This window comes from Moschus berezovskii, chromosome 13 (genome assembly GCF_049115385.1).
Source record: "Moschus berezovskii isolate FMDL1 chromosome 13, NW_MosBer_1.0, whole genome shotgun sequence".
Classification (NCBI taxonomy): Eukaryota; Metazoa; Chordata; class Mammalia; order Artiodactyla; family Moschidae; genus Moschus; species Moschus berezovskii.
The window spans coordinates 66505365-66530590 of NC_142472.1; the positions used below are offsets into that span (position 1 = coordinate 66505365).

General features: G+C 45.9%; 1 protein-coding gene across 1 annotated transcript in view; it reads left to right on the forward strand.

The window, feature by feature from the left end:
* LOC129556545 (putative guanylate cyclase soluble subunit beta-2) overlaps positions 1-25226 on the forward strand; it is a 60291-nt gene that overhangs the window by 12823 nt on the left and 22242 nt on the right. Inside the window, 7 exon segments of the mRNA XM_088842830.1 lie at positions 3026-3120; positions 16914-17074; positions 20795-20894; positions 21954-22114; positions 22185-22205; positions 23229-23340; positions 24994-25097. Coding sequence (XP_088698956.1) covers positions 3026-3120; positions 16914-17074; positions 20795-20894; positions 21954-22114; positions 22185-22205; positions 23229-23340; positions 24994-25097 — 754 coding nt within the window.

Consider the following 25226-nt stretch of genomic DNA (forward strand, 5'->3'; position numbering starts at 1 on the left):
TGTTCTTTGGAACTCTGCATTCAGATGCTTATATCTTTCCTTTTCTCCTTTGCTTTTCGCTTCTCTTCTTTTCACAGTTATTTGTAAGGCCTCCTCAGACAGCCATTTCGCTCTTTTGCATTTCTTTTCCATGGGGATGGTCTTTATCCCTGTCTCCTGTACAATGTCACGAACCTCCGTCCAGAGTTCATCAGGCACTCTATCAGATCTAGTCCCTTAAATCTATTTTCACTTCCACTGTATAATCATAAGGGATTTGATTTAGGTCATATCTGAATGGTCTAGTGGTTTCCCCTACTTTCTTCAATTTAAGTCTGAATTTGGCCATAAGCAGTTCATGATCTGAGCCACAGTCAGCTCCTGGTCTTGTTTTCGCTAACTGTATACAGCTTCTCCACCTTTGGCTGCAAAGGATATAATCAATCTGATTTCGGTGTTGACCATCTGGTGATGTCCATGTGTAGAGTCTTCTCTTGTGTTGTTGGAAGAGGGTGTTTGCTATGACCAGTGCGTTCTCTTGACAAAACTCTATTAGCCTTTGCCCTGCTTCATTCCGTGCTCCAAGGCCAAATTTGCCTGTTACTCCAGGTGTTTCTTGACTTCCTACCTTTGAATTCCAGTCCCCTATAATGAAAAGGACATCTTTTTTGGGTGTTAGTTCAAAAGGTCTTGTAGGTCTTCATAGAACCGTTCAACTTCAGCTTCTTCAGCATTATTGGTTGGGGCATAGGCCTGGACTATTGTAATATTGAATGGTTTGCCTTGGAAACGAACAGAAATCATTCTGTCGTTTTTAAAAAATAGGGTGAGCAAAGGGAAAAGCCTGGGGGCAATGAGAAGCACCCTCTCCTGTTGCCGGCAGTGGCTGCGACAGTGCTAAGGACACTGAGGTGGTCTGGGACATGGTGGGGGTGGGTGGGAGGGGGAGGCCACTGCGGCCGGGAGGCAGGAAACGTCCAAGGCCCACCCCGACACAAACGAGCTCTGAGGGAAAATCACTTCTTCCCTGTAGGCCTCCAACAGATAAGGAAATGGAGGCCTACAGATAAGGAAATGGAGGCCTACAGGGAGGAAGTGATTTTCCCTCAGAGCTCGTTTGTGTCGGGGTGGGCCTGGGACGTTTCCTGCCTCCCGGCCGCACTGGCCTCCCCCTCCCACCCACCCCCACCGTGTCCCAGACCACCTCAGTGTCCTTAGCACTGTCGCAGCCACTGCCGGCGACAGGAGAGGGTGCTTCTCATTGCCCCCAGGCTTTTCCCTTTGCTCACCCTATTTTATCCTCATCCGTACTCCCGCGGGGCTTCCCTCGTGGCTCAGTTGGTAAAGAATCTACCTGCAATGCAGGAGACCTGGGTTCAATCCCTGGTTTGGGAAGATTCCCTGGAGAAGGGAAAGGCTACCCACTCCAGTATTCTGGCCTGGAGAATTCCATGGACTGTATAGTCCCTGGGGTCACAAAGAGTCGGAAACGACTGAGCAACTTTCACTTTCACTTACTCCCACCAGAAATATGGGACAAGGATCGTTATCCCATTTTGCAGTGAGGAAGGTGAGTTCTAGAAAGATAAAGGAGGGTTCAGCCAGGAAAAACTGGAAGATTTAGGAGTGAGAAAGAATCTTCAAATATAGAAGGCTTGGTATCTGGAGGTGGGACTAGCCCAGTCTGCCTTTCCCCAAAGGGCAGAACTATGCAGGAGGCATATGCAGGGGGCAGCAAAATGCAGGAGCTCTATGGGCTTCAGAGCCCAGATCTTCATTTGTCAATTGGCTGTTGCCGGCAAGACACTGATCCCTCTGAGCATCAGTTTCCTCAATAGGACAAGGGTTGATTAGAAATAATCTCTATCCAAAAGCAGATGCTCAACAAAATGAGGCTCAGATGTAGGTCTCAGCTCAACCTAAGAAAGAACCTTCTATCAGAGAGAGCAGTCTCTGAATACAATGTCTTGCTTGCAGAGCAGTGAGCTTCTTGTTAAGAAGAAACTGAGTTGTGTAGGGTGGGAAATTCTACAATTAGGAAATTTCTCACCTCTCCCAATCCCAAGATTCTGTGATGTGTTCTGGGATAAATTCAAATGTTCTGTACTCATCCCCGCTCTTCAGAGATGCTCTCTGCTGCCTCAAAGCATAAACTCTCTGTCCAGAGTGCACCTCTTTGCCTACCCATTCCTCAGTTTTGATGAAACCTCCCTTTCTCAGGGAAGCATTCCCTGACCTGCCTCCTTCCCTGGATTGCTAACCACACCTTAGCGATCCACACAAGAGCCAAGCCAAGAGTGGCAGCTTTCTGACTCCCAGGTTCAGTCTCTCTTCACCAGATCTGGTCAGATGTTACAAAACCCAAGTCCAGCAGCAACTCCTACAACCCAGGCAAGTACGTTGCAAAACCGTGAGATTCTGAAGCAGCTGCTCTACTTGTTTCAGAGGACCATGAACACTGAGTTCCAAGTTCACGGCCATGTGTTAGGTCCTTAACACGCGCCAAGACAGTGCCGTTTGCAGGTGCTTGGGCTTCCTCTGTGGCTCAGAGGTAAAGAATCCACCTGCAATGCAGGAGACGCAGGTTCAGTCCCTTGGTTGGGAACATCCCATGGTGGAGGGCATAGCAATCCACTCCAGTGTTCTTGCTTGGAGAATTCCATGGACAAAGAAGCCTCATGGGCTTCAGTCCATGGGATTGCGAAGAGGTGGACATGACTGAAGTGACTGAGTGTGAGCATGCAAAGATCGTTCACAGTAAGTCATGATCCAGCAGCCCAGGCTAGCGGGTAAGACCAATGTTCTTGACAGAAGTTGGGGAAACACATCCTCTGTGAAGAGAGCTACCTTCTACTCGAGAAGGGAGCTCTTGGCTCAGACCAGGGCCCAGGGGGAAGTGTCATTGGAGAGCTGAGACGCACACACCAATGCTTTCCATTCCTTACAATCAGGAATGTTCTTGCTGTATCTGGCCAGGTCGATGGATGTATTCCTGGGGCAGAACTCCTGTTGCTGGGTTTCCATGGCACTATGATTTATCTTTCAGAGCTTCTGCAGACGTGCAAGACGCCTTCATGACTTACACGGTGTATGATGATATCATCACCATTAAGCTCATTCAAGAGGCCTGCAAGGTTCTCGGTAAGTCCAAACAGGGCTTTCTTTGGTTTCCAGTGGACCTAGAGTTTGATGGGGACACTGTTCAACCCAATCCACCCTCCTTTCCTTTCTCTTTCCTTCTCCCCAACATGGAGCATACAGTGAGCCAGGGCCTGGAGAGGAAGGAGGGGCAGGTGGTTTCTCTGGCCCCGAGCTCTAGGGAGCTTGCCAGCAGGGAGGTGAGGAAGTCCTGCAGCACTTCCAGCCTTTTTGATAACACCCTTCTTTCAGTCCAAGTTATATCTCCCTTACCCATAGCTTTGGGTCATGCTGGGATGGCATTTAGGAATTATTGCAGGTGGACATGACATCAGGATCGTCACCTGGCACCTAAGACCCTGGGGCAGATGTGTTGGAAATGTGAGTGAGGCAGGAGCTCAGGGCCTTCAGGCCTGTTCCTGTGCAACCCCTAGAGGGTCAGGAGGCAGGAATGTGGTTTCTAGCTGGTTTCACGATACCCCTGAGGGCCCAGCCAACGGATCTACCATCCTGGGGACCTCTTTCTGAGATGGTTATAGATTAAGGCCAGGAAGGACTGATGCTGAAGCTGAAATTCCAAATATTTTGGCCACCTGATGGGAAGAACTGACTCATTTGAAAAGACCCTGATGCTAGGAAAGATTGAGGGCAGGAGGAGAAGGGGACGACAGAGAATGAGATGGTTGGATGGCATCACTGGACATGAGTTTGAGTAAGCTCCAGGAGTTGGTGATGGACAAGGAGGCCTGGCATGCTGCAGTTCATGGGGTCGAAAAGAGTCAGACACAACTGAATGACTGAACTGAACATCAGCATAACCAGCCCAGCAGGTATGCTCAGAAACACACCAGGGCAGCCACTCAACCCACAGGGACAAGGGGCTCCTCTAGAGTGAGGCAGGAATGTGTAATGTGCCTGTCAGGTGAGGTGCTGTGTTTATTTCCCCTCCCTTTGAATCTCAGAAGAATTCTCTGATAAAAAACAAACAAACAAATGTGCCAGCCCTAATCTCATGCACTTGGACCCAATAGAAAAGAAGGCTTTCCCCTGGATTTTCACATAGCAATGTGATTGACATCTGCCTCTCTTCTCCTGTCCCCGGTCAACTCCCGGATGCAGAAAACCCTTCTGGGCATCGCACCTGGGAGAAGCTGGGAGTGTCTGCAGAGCCTGAACCCATTGAGGTTTAGGGAGCTGACGTGTGTGATGAGCAGACCCGCCCCAGCCAAGGGCGCTGCTGCCTCTGGTTCATCAGGCCGTTTGCCTGAGCCAAGCAGGGGCCAAGGGTGCCAGTGAGAACTGGGGGGACGATGGTGATGGGAAGGAGGAGGAATTCAGGGCACCAACTAGTCCAGCCGGATGTCTGTTAGCTCCTAGTCACTTGTCACCTGTGCCTCCTGATAGAACTCGATAAGGTTGTTTCTGAGGCTGCAAATAAGGTGCAGGGAGTAAAACGTGCAGTTGATCCTTCGGCTCCTTGAATTTGGGCTCGAGGGTGCACTATCTCCAGACAGCTTCCCAAGTCAGTGCCCCACTCCCTGGGCAGTGACCCTGTGACAGAGGACACGGGTGGCCAGCAGGCAGGGCTCCTGCAGCCTCCTGCTGGTCACAGTTGAGCGACCCCCCACCCACTCCCCCTCTCTAAAGGGGCTCACAGGGAGACTTCCCAGAGAAAAGCTGGCCCAGTACCTCCTGTCCACACCCAGCTCCTACCCTGTCCTGCCTGTTGCGGGGGGTGGGCTCCCAGAACCCTCTGTCATCATGCAGCCGATGCCAGGGGTTGGGTGGGAGTTTGTGTGGGGCTTGGGCTGTTGAGAGGCAGGTGGGGCGAGGATTTCCCGTGGGAGTCTGACCCCAGGGCGAGGGCAGTTTAGAGGGCTCTGGGCCGCCCCCGGGGCTGGGAACCCAGAGATCGGGCTGCCAGATTCAACTCTGCTCCTCAACAGCCACATGCTCACCCCAGGTGCCACCTCTCCGTCTTCTTGTTCAGCATACCTGCCCAAGAGATCTTGGGGGCTGGGGGGAGGGTCATCTCCTTAAACATGGCTTCTTAGGTCTTTTACACATGTGTTTATGATGTTAGAGAAGATGTAGAAGGGATAGGCTACCCACTCCAGTATTCTTGGGGTTTCCTTGTGGCTTAGCTGGTAAAGAATCCACCTGCAATGAGGGAGACCTGGGTTTGATCCCTGGGTTGGGAAGATCCTCTGGAGAAGGGAAAGGCTACCCACTCCAGGATTCTGGCCTGGAGAATTCCATGGACTGTATAGCCCATGGGGTTGCAAAGAGTTGGACACGACTGAGCGACTTTCACTTTCACTTACGATGTTAAACATCAAAGCTCACAGGTAGACCCCCTCTTATTCAAACACATACTACCCCACAGACCACATGACCTGCAAAACAGAAACTGCTGACTCTTTGCCCTTTCCAGGGAAAGTTTGGTCATCTCATGATCTGGAGAGTGGAGCTGTAAGAAACAGGTATTTTTCAAGATTTTGAAAATCCCTTTTAAACTGAGAACTTCTGTGGACTGAATTGTGTCCACTCTCAAGTTCCTATGTTGAAATCCAACCCCCCATGTGATGGACTTGGAGAGGGGGCCTTTGGGGAGATAATTTAGACGAGGTTATGAGGGTAGGATCCTTATGATGGGATTAATGCCCTGATAGGAAGAGACACTGAAGAGCTTGTCTCTTGCCTGCCTGTCTGTCTCTGTCTTTCCCTACCACACACACACACACAATGGAGGGAGAGACAGAGAAGCCAGGAGGAGAGCTCTCACTAGGACCTGCCACACTGGCACCTTGACTTTGAATTTCTAACCTCCAGAACTGAGAAAACTAAATGTCTGTTTTAGACCACACACCAGGCTACAGTACTTTGCTTAGGCAGTCCTAGCAGACCAGTACAGGAATTCTAATTAGTATTTATGTGTCCAGAAAGAAATACTACATACCTCAAATATCACACCCAGGCTGTTTTGGTGACTATGTATGATTGTGGATGCCATTGTGGTATAGCAGTACTTTTAGCAGAGAGATCCCATCACGTGCCTGCCCCAGTGCACTCATACTTCCAAACCAACCAACACGTTCAGAGGCAGCAACACGTGTATAGACCAATGTGTTGGCTGACTCAGGTTGCCTTCCTACCAAAGGCCAAAGTTGAGCGCTGTGATTTATTTTCTGTCTAGCTTTGAAAATCAGAAGGGTATTTTCCTCTTCTTTATCACAGTGACATCTATTGCCCTATCCCTGAAAGGGTGTATAGGTATGGTGAGTGCATTTTTCAAATAAAAAGTCGGGATTCAAAATTGAGTAAACACATGCATGAGACTTGGAATCAGGATGACCCTGGGAAGCATGGACTGTGTGGCTTCTCTCTCTTCACATCTATTTATTGATCTAGATAGATAGATATAGATACATCTGTTCTAGTTCTCAGTTCAGTCGCTCAGTCGTGTCCGACTCTTTGAGACCCCATGAACTGCAGCACGCCAGGCCTCCTTGTCCATCACCAACTCCCGCAGTCCACCCAAACCCATGTCCATTGAGTTAGTGATGCCATCCAACCATCTCATCCTCTGTCGTCCCCTTCACCTCCTGCCCTCAATCTTTCCCGGTATCAGGGTCTTTTCCAATGAGTCAGCTCTTCGCATGAGGTGGCCAAAGTATTAGAGTTTCAGCTTCAACATCAGTCCTTCCAATGAATACCCAGGACTGATCTCCTTTGGGATAGACTGGTTGGATCTCCTTGCAGTCCAAGGGACTCTCAAGAGTCTTCTCCAACACCACAGTTCAAAAGCATCGATTCTTTGGTGCTCAGCTTTCTTTATAGTCCAACTCTCACATCCATACATGACCACTGGAAAAACCATAGCCTTGACTAGACGGACCTTTGTTGGCAAAGTAATGTCTCTGCTTTTTAATATGCTGTCTAGGTTGGTCATAACTTTCCTTCCAAAGAGTAAGCATCTTTTAATTTCATGGCTGCAATCACCATCTGCAGTGATTTTGGAGCCCCCAAAAATAAAGTCAGACACTGTTCCCACTGTTTCCCTATCTATTTGCCATGAAGTGATAGGATCAGATGCCATGATCTTAGTTTTCTGAATGTTGAGTTTTAAGCCAACTTTTTCACTCTCCTCTTTCACTTTCATCAAGAGGCTCTTTAGTTCTTCTTCACTTTCTGCCATAAGGGTGGTGTCATCTGCTTATCGAGGTTATTGATATTTCTCCTGGCAATCTTGATTCCAGCTTGTGCTTCCTCCAGCCCAGAGTTTCGCATGATCTACTCTGCATATAAGTTAAATAAGCAGGGTGATAATATTCAGCCTTGACATACTCCTTTTCCTATTTGGAACCAGTCTGTTGTTCCATGTCCAGTTCTAACTGTTGCTTTCTGACCTGCATACAGGTTTTTCATGAGGCAGGTTAGGTGGTCTGGTATACCCATCTCTTTCAGAATTTTCCACAGTTTATTGTGATCCATACAGTCAAAGACTTTGGCACAGTCAATGAAGCAGAAATAGATGTTTTTCTGGAACTCTCTTGCTTTCTCCATGATCCAGCGGATGTTGGCAATTTGATCTCTGGTTCCTCTGCCTTTTCTAAAACCAGCTTGAACATCTGGAAGTTCACGGTTCACATATTGCTGAAGTCTGGCTTGGAGAATGTTGAGCATGACTTTACTAGCATGTGAGATGAGTGCAATTGTGTGGTAGTGAGCATTCTTTAGCATTGCCTTTCTTTGGGATTGGAATGACGACTGACCTTTTCCAGTCCTGTGGCCACTGCTGAGTTTTCCAAATTTGCTGGCATATTGAATGCAGCACTTTCACAGCATCATCTTTCAGGATTTGAAATAGCTCAACTGGAATTCCATCACCTCCACTGGCTTTGTTCGTAGTGATGCTTTCTAAGACCCACTTGACTTCACATTCTAGGAAGTCTGGCATCCAGGTGAGTGTGAGGGATCACACCATCGTGATTATCCTGGTCGTGAAGATCTTTTTTGTACAGTTCTTCTGTGTATTCTTGCCACCTCTTAATATCTTCTGCTTCTGTTAAGTCCATACTATTTCTGTCCTTTATTGAGCCCATCTTTGCATGAAATGTTCCCTTGGTATCTCTAATTTTCTCAAAGAGATCTCTAGTCTTTCCCATTCTATTGTTTTCCTCTATTTCTTTGCATTGATCACTGAGGAAAGCTTTCTTATCTCTCCTTGCTATTCTTGGAACACTGCATTCAAATGGGTATATCTTTCCTTTTCTCCTTTGCTTTTCGCTTCTCTTCTTTTCACAGCTATTTGTAAGGCCTCCTCAGACAATCCATTTTGCTTTTCTGCATTTCTTTTTCTTGGGAATGGTCTTGATTCCTGTCTCCTGTACAATGTCGGTATGGCTATAGATATACCAATATAGATTCAGATATTGGGGCTTCTGGTGGCTCAACTGGTAAAGAACCTGCCTGCCAGTGCAGGAGATGCAAGAGACATGGATTAGATCCCCTGGAGAAGGAAATGGCAAACCCCTCCAGTATTCTTGCCTGGAAAATTCCATTCACAGAAGCGCCCATGGGGTTGCAAGGAGTCAGACATGACTGAATGTGCATGCACGCACCCACCATAGTGTATATAAACAGTGCCCACCTACTGGGTGGGTACTAGGACTTTAGAAAAGCCTTTGGAATCAGATAGATCTGGGTGAATGTCCTGGCTGTCTGTCTATCTTACGTAAATCAGAGAGAGCAAGGCCCTGATGGAGGAGAGAAGTCTGCAGGAAGGGCATTTCATTGTTTAACAAAAGACACTTGTCAGTCGAGACAAACTTCCCTTAGACAAAGGATAAGCATGTGCTCCGTTACAAAGTACTAGTTAGTACTTTGCCTCCCAAACGGGCTCCAGAATGCCATTTCTCTACCTTTAAGCAATTGTTGGGACTTTTCCAGGCCACTCTGCCACTGCATAGCGCTGAGCTTTCTAATTAGCATAATTCAGGAAGGCACCAGATGGCAGGTTGAGCCTTGCATAAGAATTGTTCTGTGTATGAATAAGTGCCTACTTAGCGTATAAGTGGGTTATTAGTGATCTGAAGTGACAAAATTCAAAACAACACACCATAGCCATTTGGCACAGCTGTGCCCGTCTAGACTTCGCCTGCTAAGAAACCAGCAGTAAAACACATTTCAACAGTTAGCCATCAGCAAGTGCCAGCAAGCCTTCTCTGCACCTAGCTCTTTAAAAAGAAGCGGAACAACATAACTTATTTTACAAGGTCCTGAAATTAGGCGCTATCATTTGGTCTTTACTGTGACTCTCTGAGGTGGAATAAACAGCCCAGATCCTGGGACCAACCAAAAATGGGGATACACTCAGGTGTCCTGACGCCCAGGCCAGCACTGCAGCCCGTGGGCAGGAGGAGCAGTGGACTGGGTAGGCATGAGGTTGATTTTTTTTTTTTAACAATACTTATTTTTATTTATTTAGCTGTGCTGGGTCTCAGTTGTGAGATATGGGATCTAGTTCTCTGACCTGGGATGGAACCTGGGCTCCTGTATTGAGAGCTCAGAGTCTTAACTGCTGGACCACCAGGGACGTTCCTGGCAAGGTCTTTGGAACTGGTCAGCCCTGGGTGTGCTCCCTGGCTGCATCACCCCCTAATAGAGTAACCTGGGGCAAATTCCTCATTGGTAAACATTGCTGGTACCTACATTGGGTGGTTATCCTAAAGGTGAAGTTCGATCGTGTGAGCCAAGTGCCTTCCACTCAGCAAAGCAGGCCCCTCCCTCCTGAGCCCAACCGGTGAACCCCTTGCTGGGCAGACTTTCCTGCTCCAAAGCTCACCAGGAAGCAGGCAGCTCGTAACAGGTGTGAGTGAAGCGGCACCTTGGCTATAGACGGTCTCCCACCTGAGCTGCCTGCGTCCTTTCCCAGTTCTTTTTTTTTTTTTTTTTCTACTACCTGATAAACATATTGCTATACCAGGAATCAACTCCTCCCATTTAAGAATCTGCTTCCTTCTTGTGGGGCTCTCATGGTGGCTCAGACAGTAAAGAATCTGCCTGAACGCAGGAGACCTGGGTTTGATCTCTGGGTCGGGAAGATCTCCTGGAGGAGGGCATGGCAACCCACTCCAGTATTCTTGCCTGGAGATTCCATGGACAGAGGAGCCTGGTGGGCTACAGTCCATGGGACTGCAAAGAGTTGGACATGATTGAGTGACTAACACTTTCACTTTTCCTCCTTGTAACCTATGGTACCAACATGGAGAGCTGTTCCTTTTTTTCTTCTTTGCCTTCTATTTTTTGGCTGTGGCATGTGAGATCTTAGTTCCCCCACCAGAGATCAAAACCTGTGCCCCACCCTTTGGAGTCTTAACCACCTGGACCGCCAGGGCAGTCCGCCTTTCCCTTTCTTAAAGGCCCCTAACTCCTCACAGAAGATTTTCCCATCCGTTATCTCATGCCTGCTTGAAGTAATATTGTTGGGAAGAAGAGTGCTCTAGAAGAATGGTTCTTTCCAGGTATCTGAAGCTTATTCCTTTGGATATCCAAGCTTTGGGGGGAAAAAGACCCATTTTCAAAGGAACAATCTCGAAAATGAGTGGCAGTCTCTTCCCTGTCTTGTGGAAGAGCATGTACTTTCCTGGGTGCCTCTGGGGGGTCCCCGTGAGGAGCAGCTCTTGTCACCTGTTTCTGGTTGATGGAAGGTGGGCAGAGGTTGTGGGCAGGGCAGCCTGGAGAGGGCCCTTTGCCCAGAGAAGGCCCAGCATGGGTGGCAGTGGCTCTGGGCCCCCACTGGACCTTAGCAGGTGTCCCCTCCCACCACCCACCCTTCATAGCCTACCTCTGCTCTTTCCAGTCCCTTGAACTGTCACCCAGCAAGCAGTAAACACTTCCTGGTGACGCCGAAGAGCCAAGCTTGTTAAGCAGAAAGTCTGAACTTATACATCGTTCCAACTGAAAAGCTTCCCAGAAGGCCCCACAGCTCTCTCTCTCCTGGGAAGCCAGGCACAGACACGATGTGGCTGTTTTTTTCCTGCCATCAAAGAACGCTTCTATTTAAAAAAACCAAAACCAACACTTTTTAATAGATTTTTTCACACCGAAGCGCACGTCCCCTTCACCCGGCTTCAATCAGTATTCATATTTTGCCAATCTCGTATCTTCCCTGTGGTTCCTCCACCCTTACTTCTGGTTTTGTTTTTGCTGGAAAATCTTCAAGCGAATCTCAAGTTTCCCATAATTGTACCCGTAAATATTTCAGTATGAATCTCTAACAAGATAAAGGTATTTTAAGGCATAATCGTAATGCCCTGATTTTACCTAGCAAAATTCTGAATGTTCCAGAGACCCGGGAGCCAGCTGTACCTCAGCTGGTGGTGGAGAACTGTGGTCTTCCGATGTTAGATTTCCTAAGGTTTTTTCAGGACAATCAGTGGAACCTTTTACTTTGACGTGATTTCAAACTCGCAGAAGGATTGTAAGAATAGTACAAAGAATCGCCGAACGCTCCTCATCCACATTCCCAGAATGTTAACATTTTACCGCGTTGGCTCTATCCTTCTCTCTGTATTTGTATTTTTTCCCTCAATTGCTGGTATGTTAACAAAGTGATGTCTCTTTATTCCAAAAGTGCTCTTATGTAACCAGTTCAGTTCAGGAAATGAATGTTGTTATGGTGCTATTATCTAACCTACAGACTTGACTGAGGGTTTCCCAGCTTTCCCAGTAATGTCCTGTAGGACAAAAGAAAACCTTGGATCAAGTTGGTTGTCACATTTCTTTGACTTTCTGTAGTTTGGAACAGTCCCTGAGTCTTTGTGTCTTATAACGTTGACATCTTTAGAAAGTTCTAGTCAGCTATTTTTAAAATTTTTGATGTAGACCGTTTCTTAAAAAGTCTCTTTTGATTTTGTTACAATATTGCTTCTGTTTTTGTGAGGTTTGTTTTGTTTTTGGCCACGAGGCATGTGGGAGTTAGTTCCCTGACCAGGGATTGAACCTGCACACCTACACTGGAAGGCAAGATTTTAACCACAGGACTGCCAGGGAAGTCCCCTTGGCTAGCTGTGTTGTGGCATGCCCATCAGTTCAGGATTATCTGCTGTCTTCTCGTGATTCAGTTTGGGCTGTGCTTTCTTGGCAGGAAGACCAGAGGGTTATGTTCTGTCCTTCCCAGTTCATCAGAGGAGGCGTCTTATGCCTATTCGTCCCATCGGTGGTGCTGATCTGATTGCTGGGTTTACATGGAATCTGCCAGGTTTCTCCAGTGTCAAGTTATTATTTTTCCCCCTTTGAAATCAGTATCTTGTGAGAGATACTTTCAGACTATGTTTATATCTTTTTGCTTCTCAAACTCTCCCTTCCCTAATTTTAGTATTCACTGGTGATTCTTATTTGAATCAATAATTATAATACGGTCAAGTGGTGATTTTCTTTCTAAGCGTACCATTCCTTTTGATTCATTAATTGAATTTCTACTATCAGGAAGAATTTTCCCTATCTATGCCAGTGTGAACTGTTTACTCTTATTTTATTAAATAGGCTATAATCTTATATTTTGTTATTCTAACACTCAGATTCTCTATCTGTACCTGTCCGAAGCTGGGACGGGTTCTGTGGTCTTCTTAGGTAGCTTTCCTAATCTACACCACAGGCTTCCTTCTGCTCTTCTTCTTTCTCATACAAAGAGAAACCTGGTTCCCATCATTTCCCACATATTTACTTATAGGTTTAATCCTTGGGCATTCAGAAAGTCATTTCAGATTTGCTAACTCACATCGCTGTGGGAAGGAAGCCTACTCACTATAGTCAAATATTTATTTAAAGTTCGTTTTGTCTTTAGCCTAAAGGACAGAGTCGAAATCCTATGTTCAGAGTTCACTAATTTTTTGCTGCCTGGGCTATTTGGTTGCCCCCTGGGTTATTAGGTTCTTCAGAACTATTCTGTTGAAATACTATTTTGTTCATTTGTTTCTGTTTGTATTCCATCTTAGAGTTTTCTCTATCCTTATTTATTTCTTCGAGTATAAGGATCATTAACATGATGCCCCAAACCAGAACTGTGCAAAAATTTTGCTCGGGGAAGTGCCCTGCCCATGCACGCACACTCCACGACTGTTCTATTTCCACCCATTCCCAGTGCCCTGTAGGTCAGGGATCCCCAGCCTCTGGGATCTAATCCCGGGTGATCTGAGGTGGAGCTGATGTAATGATAATGGAAACAAGTTTGCTCATTCACCTCAGTCGCTTGGTCGTGTCCGACTTTCTGCGACCCCATGAGCCTTAGCGCGCCAGGCCTCCCTGTCCATCACCAGCTCCCGGAGTCCACCCAACCCATGTCCATTGAGTCTGTGATGCCAACCAACCTTCTCCTCCTGCTCTCAATCTTTCCCAGCATCAGGGGCTTTCCAAATGTGCTTGAACAAACCTGAAATCATCCCCCTCCTTCCTGGTCTGTAGAAACATTGTCTTCTACAAAACTGGTCCCTGGTGCCAAAAAGTTTGGGGACCACTGCTATAGGTAGCCAATCTCAGTAGTTTCTGGAGTTTATCTTTACACAAATAAGCAGATAGATGCATATTTCCTTATTGCCCCTTATTTGCTACACAAAAGACAGAATGCTAGGTATGTCTTAGACTCTCCTATACACTGTCAAAAAATATGCTAAGGCATCTACAACTTGTGGTTAGTTCTTTCTTGCATTGTCTTATCATTTCCTACACATTCCTGAGGTCCTGTGACTTAGAAAACTCGGGGAATCCTAAATTCACTGAAGGGAAACTGTCTAATAACTACACAACGCAGGGGTTGGTTTTGAAAAGTGACCTTTGTCTTCTCCTTGACAAGCATTCTCAACTACGAATCCTAGAGGAAGCTCCAAGCCCAGCACGGATGGAAAAGACCACACCCAAACCCAAGATGCTTGCTCAAGAAACAGTCAGAGGTCCTTTCCTATGAACAGAGCGGGATGGCCAGAAACAGAATAACCAGTGTTTGGAAGAGCAACTTCATGGATTTTTGTACCTTTATAGAACCTAAGACTCAAGCAGACAGTGTTTCTACACAAGGCTGCTACTGCCACTTTATTAATTTTTAAAAAAAATTTAGATTCATTTATTTTATTATTTTTTTCTTTTTTTCAATTTTATTTATTTATTTTTTTCAAGTTGAACAGACTAAATTTCTTTAAACAAACTTACTTATACTCCAGAGTCCTTTAAAAACTTAATAGCATTTATACATTGAAGGTATTTGATTTTCTTGTAACTAGCACTTCAAATGCAACAAGCATTTGAAGCAACAAGCATTTGACCCAACAAGTAAAACTTTCTACAGTTCATAACTTTTATAAATAAAATAAATTAAATGTACAGTGAATAAGTTCTCTGAAATATTTCAATATTTCTGCAGGTTTAGTAACATCGTAAAATACATTTCAACTAAAATTCACAAATCTAAAAACCTGTTAGGCATTTTTAGGCATTTTAAGATGGAAATGAAGACCAATGTTACATCGTAATATGCCAATTACAAATAGTACTTCAAATAGCAAATACTACAGTTTGTCCCAAACTTTAAAAACTATTCATGAACTCAACACTGAACTATTGATGGCTATGAGAATTGTTTCCTAGCCTTTTTGAAAATTTCAACCCATTTACGTTTAAGGTAATTATTGATAAGTACGATCCCGTAGCCATTTTCTTTATTGCTTTGGGTTCAAGTTTATACACTCTTTCTGTGTTTCCTGTCTATAGAAGATCCTTTAGCATTTGTTGGAGAGCTGGTTTGGTGATGCTGAATTCCCTCAGCTTTTGCTTGTCTGTAAAGCTTTTGATTTCTCCTTCATATTTGAATGAGATCCTTGCTGGGTATAGTAATCTGGGCTGTAGGGTATTTTCTTTCATCACTTTAAGTATGTCTTGCCACTCCCTTCTGGCCTGAAGAGTTTCTGTTGAAAGATCAGCTGTTATCCTTATGGGAATCCCCTTATGTGTTATTTGCTGCTTTTCCCTTGCTGCTTTTAATATTTGTTCTTTGTGTTTGATCTTTGTTAATTTGATTAATATGTGTCTTGGGGTATTTCGCCTTGGGTTTATCCTGTTGGGGACTCTCTGGGTTTCTTGGACTTGGGTGATTATTTCTTTCCCCATTTTAGGGAAGTTTTCAACTATTATCTCCTCAAGTATTCTCTCATGGTCTTTCTTTTTGTCTTCTTCTTCTGGGACCCCTATGATTCGAATGTTGGAGCGTTTAACATTGTCCCAGAGGTCTCTAATATTGTCCTCATTTCTTTTAATTCGTTTTTCTTTTTCCTCTCTGTTTCATTTATTTCTACAATTCTATCTTCTAGTTCGCTTATCCTGTCTTCTGCCTCTGTTATTCTACTGTTTGTTCCCTCCAGAGTGTTTCTGATCTCATCTATTGCATTATTCATTGTATATTGACTCTTTTTTATTTCTTCTAAGTCCTTATTAAATCTTTCTTCCATCTTCTCAATCCTTTTCTCCAGGTTATTTATCTGTACCTCCATTTTGCTTTCAAGATTTTGAATCATTTTCACCATCAAAATTTGAAATTCTTTATCAGGTAAATTCCCTATATCATCTTCTTTTGTTTGTGTTGGTGGGCAATTATCTTGTTCCTTTACTTGCTGGGTATTTCTCTGCCTCTTCATCTTGCTTATATTGCTTTGCTTGGGGTGGCCTTTCCCTCTTCTTGCAGTTTGTGGAGTTCTCTTTATTACGTAGTTTCTTCGCTGTGTGTGGGGTTGGACGGGTGACTTGTCCGGGTTCTCTGGTTAGGGAAGCATGTGTCGGTGTTCTGGTGGGTGGAGCTGGATTTCTTCTCTCTCCTTTAGAAGACAATGGGCTGCTTTTCTGGGAGCCTGATGTCCTCTGCCAGTATTCAGAAGTTGTTTTGTGGACTCTACTCCGCGTTCAAATGTTCTTTTGATGAATTTGTGGGGGAGAAAGTGGTCTTGCCATCTTATCCCTCCGCCATCTTGTTCCTTCCTCCCCAGAACACTGGATTCTTATATTCCACCTGGTCGTGGAGTATCGCTTCCCAGCTGCTCCAGCAAGGCACAGCCGCTGTACCTTACCTTGGACGAGGGGTATCTCCTCAAGGCCGCGCCTCCTGCTTTGAATGTAGATCAGCTCCTCTCGGCCCTCGGTGCCCAAGCAGCCACCGCCTCCTGAACGTGGTACAGCTCCTCTCGGCCACCGCCCTAACCCTGGGTGCGGGGTAGCTCATCTCCGATTTATTTATTTTAATTGGAGGCTAATTACTTTACAGTATTGTAGTGGTTTTTCCATATATTGACATGAATCCACCACAGGTGTACATGTGTTCCCCATCCTGAGCCCCCCTCCCCCCTCCCTCCCCATCCCCTCCCTCAGGGTCGTCCCAGTTCACCAGCCCAGAGCGCAGTGCCATTTTAAGACCCAACTTTGCTTGTCTTGCAAACAGCCCAGCCCTCCTGACAGAGGTCCTGGGGATGGGGAGGCCTCTGGGGTTATGTTTTCCCAGCAGGTGACAGGATGCATCTGCTCAGAGCTCCAAACTAGGGGGCCCACAACACAGCTGTTTTTTTTCTCACCTTGAACAAGCTAGATTTATTAATAGCAGGAAAGGACGGGTGGAAGCAGGAAAGAGGCAGGAACAATTCCACATGTGTCCATGCACTTTTCAGAAGGTCTCTTCCCAGGGGCTCATCACCTTTGGAAAAGACATGAGTGGAATTTAGTACTTCACCTGGCCGGGGCTTCTATTTTGGGTTCCACAGGGGTCTCCATGGAAGCCATTCTGAAACTCTTTGGGGAATACTTCTTTAAATTCTGCAAAATGTCTGGCTATGACCAGATGTTACAGACACTGGGAGGAAACCTCACAGAGTTTATTGAAAACCTAGACGCCCTCCACAGCTACCTGGCGCACTCCTATCAGGTAAGCCCATCTGGGTCAGAGCTCAGTGGCCCTGAGGGGAAGCAGGTGCTTCTAGTAGTCCTGGGTCATCTCGCCACCTCCCCTAAGAGGCTGCAGTAGCCAGGGGTTTGTGGAATCCTTGGTACATGGCATCAGTGGGCTGAGTTTTCTGGGGGGACGAACGGAAAATGAAAACTTGTTGGCTACTTTTATAAACTGGCTGCAATGATCAAAGAAGGGCATGCTGGAGAGGTTGACTTTGTGCTGGGGGACAGCCTCTGTTGATGGTAGCTGCTGGGGGTTTGACATTAAGTCCAGAAGATTTAAAGATTGATTACAACAGGAGCAAAGACTGGGAACTAGTCAGGTTTCAGGGGATTTGCAAAATCTCTCCTCAGGTTTCCTGGCCTGGAAGGAGCTGATAAATAACTTGTGCAGCCAGATTCATCTATTCATGTATTAGACGCAATGTCTTGACAGGGCCAAGAGCTGGAATCAGATACCACCCAACTCTGACTAACCCATGGCGTGACTGCCTGAGGTGCTAAACTGATTTCCCTACTGGGATCTGTCCTGCTGGAGTTGAGTTCTTGGTTTTCTTGTTTGTAGGCATGGGTGGAAATTTAAATGGCCAGACTCACTTTTCCTTTTTTTAAAAAAGAAAATGCTGTATTAAAGAGGCAAAGTGGTATTTGCACATGTCATAATAATAGCTTATTATTTTATATAAAAAGAGTTGATATTTGTTTTTAGGCCCCTTTACAGTTTGCTAAGCTTTTTCTTCACCATTTCTATATTGAATGCTCAAACTACTCGTGAGGGAGTTTCCAGGTGGCTCAGTGGTACAGAATCCACCTGCAGTGCAGGAGATGAGGGTTTGATCCCCAGGTCGAGAAGATCCCCTGGAGAAGGAAATTGCAAGTCATTCCAACATTCTGTCTGAGAAATCCCATGGACAGAGGAGCCTGGTGGGCTAGTCCATGGGGTCGCAAAAGAATCAGACATGTCTTAGCGACTAAACAATAATCAGAGAAGCAATAGACTAGAACTTCTCTGGCGTCAGTGAGGACATTTTGCACATAATGAGATAAATAAAATATATAAATGTTATATGAGCTGAAATAAAATATATGCAATGATATCTGATAGATTTCCAGGCAAAAGATTATGAATTATCTCTTTAAGGCAAAAGTACAATAAGATAAAGCTGACTTTTTCTTAATCTCCAGTAATTTGGTAGAATCTTAAGGCTTGTATTTCTGGTTTTAACTGTGCCATTAATCTTGTTATTTTTTAGCTGACTTTCATTTGAGTGCCAATTATGAGACAGATGTTGGGCTAAGTAGTGTAAAAACACTGAATTATCCTCTTACCCCTAAGATTAGGCACTCCCATTTTTCCCATTATACAGATGAGAAAACTGAGGTCCAGAAAGGCAAAGTAACTGTCCCAAATTGCCCAGGTTGTGGGGGCTGAGTAAGGACCCATCCCCAGGTGTGTCTGTCTCCAAAAACAATGTTCTAGTTGGCTTCTCAGTATTTTCCCATTGCCTTGATTCTCCACTTTTATAAAACCACATTTCAAGTAAAATATAAAAGCACAATCTTAATATTTAGAGAGTTGGAGACATGACCAGAAGGATTAAAACACCAGCTTCAAGAACTGTGTCTAGGAAGTAGCTGAGGCTTCAGTGTGAAGTGAGGGTAGACATGGTAGCAAAAGCTTGTGTTTCATTTCAGCCCTTTTGCATTCTATTATTATTGTTATTTTTCACTAGGGAAGATTTGGATATAATTTTTTAAAGTATTTTTTCTGTGTTATCGTATTTTTACATTGCGCTGCCTCAAATCTTCTTCAGATGATTCAAATGTAAGCATGCCCATCCGTACTCTATGTATATGCTTTTGGAAAGATAGATACTTGGGGAAAGCCCTCATTTTAAGCAGCACCCCTCTTTACCGCCTTCTGACTCTCTCACCCCCACCCCCCACTACCACCACCACTATGGGAGAGAACAAAAATCTCAGAAGGAACCCACTTCCTTAATCTCTTCCCTCACTCAGGCCAAAAGCTGGGAACCCAGGTGCTGAGCTGCTTACTACCCAAGCGAGCAAGAAAAGAGCTTCTCTCAGGGATTCCCCTAGACATCCCCCCCAAAAAATAAACACCCACAATTTTCACAGATGCTTAGGGATTACCCTGACATCCTGGCACCATCTATCGTGAGATGGTGCAGACTTGGAGGTCAACGTTTATTCCCAGAGCAAGATGGTCCCTTCAGATGTAGCCTTGATTTTTCTGATGTGCAACACTGCAGCACAGACGGCCTTATGTTTCCGGAGCAAGAGACGAACTTTTCTCCACTTGCCAGTTCCTCCAAGCTCCTGACCATTCATACTGAAGATGCTCATGGTCACTTGGTCATGGGCCAAGCGTGCAGCCAGCAACCCCTTAGAGTACAGACAGAAGCAGCATGGTATGGTGGAGAGAATCATTTGGGGTCCAGAATGTTCTGCAGTGAATCTGGCCTTAGCCTCCCTGAGCCATAATTTCCCCCTCTTTGCACTTGGCTTCCCTGGTCCCTCAGTGGTAAAGAATCCTTCTGCCAATGCAGGAGACATGGGTTCAAACCCTGGGTCGGGAAGATCCCCTGGAGAAGGAGAAAGCAACCCACTCCTGTATTCTGGCCTGGAGAATCCCACAGACAGAGGATCCTGGCGGGCTAAAGTCCAGGGGGTCACAAAAGAGTTGTGCATGACTTAGTGATTAAACAACAATAGCAACAATACTTGCATATAGAGTTAGTTAGGTGATTAGGTATAATATAAAATTCCCAAATTTAAGGGGCTGAAAAATCGTGGGTTTTTTTTTGGGGGGGGCAAGGCTTTATTGGAGCCCCTACTGCAGCAAGGGAGGAGGGCATGGCAACTCACTCCAGTATTCTTGTCTGGAGAATCCCACGGACAGAGGAGCCTGGCGGGCTACAGTCTACAGGATCTCACAGTCAGACAAGACTGAACTTATTAACACTGAGGCAGGGGGAAGCAAGAACAAATGACAGGTTCCCTTGCTTGCCTACTCCCCAAAGGGAGCAAAGCTTGTTCCTCATATGGGGTGAGGGTAGGGGTGTGTCCAGGGGTTGAGCTGGGTGGTTGGCTTAGGCGTTTTGCCCACCCCTCTGGTGGTGTTGAGTGCAGGGGCTCGCTCAGGACCCTGCTTTTGTTCCTGACACCCAGTTTTTGCTCCTGGCTCTTCAGAAGTAGCAGTAGGGGGTTTTGGATGTCTTTGTATCTTTTGTACAGAATTTGCCCCAACCGCTTACATGCACATGGTTATTTTTAGCCCCATACAGTTTCTTTGTATTCTGTTGCTTGAGAAGAGGTGTGTATAGGTTTCAAGCATTGCAGGAACTGCAGCAAAGGGCCCCAGCCTGTCTCATTCCCCTGGAGAGACTCTATACCCTTGTTCTTAAGGGGTATGGGGCTGGAGGTCTTTTCTTATGAAACTTCTTCCTGCTAGACAAGGGTCAAAGACTATCCTAGATGTGTAGAAATTTCCTCCCTGACTGTTCTAAGGACCTGTAGGGACCTAGGCCACTCTCCACTGGATGTGATTGGAAGGGGTTTGGGGACACAGTTCTATGTGACGTGATAAGTAAGTACTGTTGCTTCACAAAGTCTCAAGAGCGTAATTTAGACAACCCGTATCCACTGAGAAAAATGTGCCGTCTCTTTTAAACAGGAGATGAATGCACCATCCTTTCGTGTGGAGAGAGTGGCAGAGGGGAAGATGCTTCTCCATTACTACTCTGATAGAAGCGGTCTGTGCCACATTGTACCAGGTATGGGGATGGTTTAACCAGACCCAGAGCTGTGAGGTCTACGGAGTAAGTATGTCTTTCTCCATGGATTCCCCAGGATGAGTAGGAGTCAGCTGTGGGCAGGAAGTTCAAGTCCCATCTCTTTCGCAGCCTGACTTTTTCCTATCTTGACCATAACTCCCAAAGTTGAGCCTTAAAATAAGTTTCCAAGTACCAAACGAAGGAATGATTTTCATCTTCATTTCAGCATTTTCATCATGTGAGTTTTCACGTAATTGTGATAACTCTGCATATTATTTTGTATCCTTTGGTTGTATTCAGTATTATAGAAAAGGTATCCTTTCAGATTTTCACAGTCTTTATTGTTTTTTCAAGATTTTTTTTTTTTTGCTGTGGATCATTTTTAAAGTCTTTATTGAACTTGTTACAATATTGCTTCTGTTTTATGTTTTGTTTTTTTGGCCAAGAGGCATCTTAGCTCTCAGACCAGTGATCAAACCCACACCCCCTCCATTGGAAGGGAAAGTCTTAACCACTGGGACCTCCAGGGAAGCCCCTCACAGAGTATTTAAAGCCACATCTTCAATGGCTGAATCATATTCTATATCGTAATTAACTAGTCACCTATCATTGGATTTTCAGTGGATTCTACTCTTTTGCTATTGCAAACAGTGCTGAAACGAACATCTTCATGTATGCTTTTCTGATGTTTTATATTAAAACCCTGGGATAGATTCCCAGAGGAACACTTTTAAAAACATGATCATTAATACTTTTATAGTGGACTTTTTCTTATATTTTCTCTAGAGTTTGTTTAATGAGTTGCATGCCTTCCTGGAAAAAACAAACCAATGAATAGATGCCAAACTAGAAATAAGAGTGGTGGGAATATATTTAGTGCCTAGTTACAGAAATCTCCACTTATAAGTTATTATTTTTAGTTTATTAATCTGTCATGTGCTGCCTGCTTTGACACAGGGCCTGGGCTTGGTGGACTCAGGAATATATATCAAAAGTTGTATAACAATTTGCTTTAAGATTTTGCCTTCTGCCATCCCTCAACCTGCCTTTCTGCTGCAGGGATCATTGAAGCTGTGGCCAAGGATTTCTTCGACACTGATGTGACCATGGATATCCTTGACATGAATCAGGAGGAGGAGAGGACAGGGAAGAAGGAGCACGTGGTGTTTCTGATTGTGCAAAAGTCACACAGACAGATGAGAAGGGCAAAGCCACGTGGTGTTTCTGATTGTGCAAAAGTCACACAGACAGATGAGAAGGGCAAAGCCAAAGGGATCACAAGATAGTCAGGACAGCCAGAGAGACCAAGAGGTACCGGGTGTGCTGTGTTTTCAGGAAGCGTAGTTTCTCTGTGGAGCGACCAGTCCTAGAACAATTGATGCAAAGAGCAGAATCAACTAGAACTTCTAAAAGTGGAGTTAGGGCAGGGTGTTTCAGTCAGCCCTGCTGACATTTTGGACCAGATAATTCTTCGTTATGATGGGTGGTCCTGTGGGAGTTTAGCAGCATCCTTGGTCTACTCACTAGATGATAGTGTCACCTAGCTCTCCCCCACCATCCCAGGTTGTGGCAATCAATAATGTCTCTGGGCACTGCCAAATGTCCTCAGGGTAGGAGTGGGGAACAAATTTACTGTTGGTTGAGAACCACTGGGTTAAGGTTATTTGAATAAAAACTGGGAGGGTCTTTGGGAATGGATCTTAGCCTGGAACATTTTTGCCTGTTAAAAAAATATCAACATAAAGGCCTTGAAATTTGGAGCTCGTGGCTTATTTTGCAATTCCCATGATGCAAATTGACCTTTCAAGTCCTAAGTGCCCATTTCTGCAGGTGGGGCCACGCTGGGGGCTGGAGTGAACCCAGAAGCCTGTGATTGGCTGCCTTGATTGCAGCTTGTGGAGTGACTATTAGCTTAGGTACCGTATCTATCAGGTGCAAGGCTCTCTGTGTCCACAGAGCTCATAGGAATATCCAGAGAAGTCTGTGATCCCTAGAGCACACAATGTTTGCATCGCAGAGTGTTCAAAGCTTGCTTTGCTCACAGCAGAATCTTCACCCACAGGAAGAGAAGTCACCAGGTGATTTTCCTGTCACCAACACCACCCGCCTTGACATTTTATAATCTGCTGCCTTATATAATGCAGCCTTTGGTGGAGGAACCGCATGAGGATTAATTGGATAACAGCCTTGGGTCTTATGAAATCTTGCTAAAGTTGACCTTGCATGGCCCCATTGTTCCTCTGGCCCCATCTTAGCCAAAGGGGCTCGTGCACCTCCTGTCACATGACCAGTCACATGACCAGCGGTGTATGCTTCTCTCCCTGATATCTGCAGACCCCGGAGGCAGCTTTCCTTAGGATGAAAGAGAAATATCTGAGTGTCTCTATTCATGCCGTGAAAAAGTCCCGCTGGGAAGTTGTGAGGAACATACTCATGTTCGGAAAAGGTGAGTGGGCTCTTCTCCTGACCTCAGCTCTGAGACCAGGCTAATGGTTTCCTGCACACAAAGGGGCCAAGTCCTCTACCCTCAGGATTCAACCCTGGATTCATCTAGTTTACTAAATCAATTGAAAGCATTTCAGAGGAAATAATCTAAAAGAGAGGGGATATATGTATGCGTATAACGGATTCACCATGGTGTACAGCAGGGTGGCTCAGATGGGAAAGAATCTGCCTGCAATGCAGGAGACCTGTTTAATCCATGGCTCTGGAAGATCCCCTAGAGAAGGAAATGGCAACCCACTCCAGTATTCTTGCCTGGAGAATTACTTGGACAGAGGAGCCTGGTGGGCTACAGTCCACGGGGTCACAAAGAGTTAGACAAGACTGAGCGACTTTCACCCCACCTTGTGACAGCAGAAACCAACACAACATTTTAAATCTACTAAAAAAAAAAAACAAACATTTCCTGAGAAGCAATGGGAAACAGATATGGAAGGTTAACCCCTTTGGGATAGGGTACAAGCTGGTGGAAGACCCACCTGGCGTGAATCCTGAGGCTGGTCATTGATTTCTCCAGAGCTTGGATTTGGTGGGCATGGTTTATAGATTCAAAACACTAGCTCTAACTTGCCTTCCTTTGCCCCTTTCACCTGTGCTGGGGGTGACATGGAGGCACAGTCTCCCCTGCAATCGGGGGAGGCTGTTGGAGGGGAGACAGGACGGAGCTCCCGTTGGTGACTGTTGAAGAGGAGGCAGATGAATGCCGACGTATTAGCAATAACAGGAGTTTGTCGCAGCTCCTCAGGCCTTCGGGACTGCAAGGCATTTCTGGCCTGGAAGTCTGTAGATAAAAACCATGATGTCCAGGAGTATAAAGGACACTGTGTTGGGAGCCAGGATCACAGAGTTCTGGCCGTGTCCCTGGGGAGCCTAAGTGCTCCATCTTCCACCTGTGAAGTGAAGGTATCAGGCTCTCGAAGCCCCCTCCCCCACGTCCCGCCATGTCCAGTCTCATGATCAGCACCTAAGACCTGAGTCAGAGCAGGGGGCTGGAGACCCCTGGTCATAAACCATGGGTCGTGATGACATGTGTCTGGGAGAAGATCAACTGCACTCAAAGGATTGCATTTTGAGTCCTTCAGGCCTCTGCAAGCGAGTCAAACATGCAATTGACATCCTTTGTCTAGGAGATTTTCATATCAAAAAGGCTCCGTTTCGAATCTCCATGCCCTGCCAAACAGGGCTGTTGGATGAAATTTTCATGTGCCACCCAAAACTGTCAGTCTGCAGAGCTCCATGGCAAATGTCCCTGACGCCGGCAGGGCGCGCGCACTGCACTCTGCGAGCTCATTGTCTGGCTGTCAGCGTTTCAATGCAGCCCTGTTTTCATGGCGAGACACACTCAATTGGCCCAGGAACCCTTGAGCGGTGGGCAGAAACTTGGCAGGGGGCAGGGGGGCGCTTCTCAACCTGGTAGCAAGTTTTCTGTTTATTTTAATTTGGAAGCAGAATTGCCGTGGCCATCTGGAGATGCTGAGGGAGCTTGAGATGCTGAGGGGCAGGACTGCGCTTCACTGGGAAAACGTTTGAGATAGTCTCTGGGGTTGGTGGCCTGAGTGTTGCCTGTAAGTGAACAGGATTCTTTTTCTCCATCCAGGGCATCTCAGGGATACCTTTGAGCCAGTTTATCCCGAGCGGCTCTGGATAGAAGAGAAAACCTTCTGCACTGCTTTTCCCTTCCACGTGGTATTTGATGAATCAGTAAGGGGGACTTGTCTCTCTTGAACGAGGGATAGGCTGGGGAAGGGAGTAAGTCTCATAGTCTTTGACAGCTGGTGGGGACTTTCAAGTCCCTGAGGAGTACCCAGGGTTTGGGAGGCTAGGATTTAG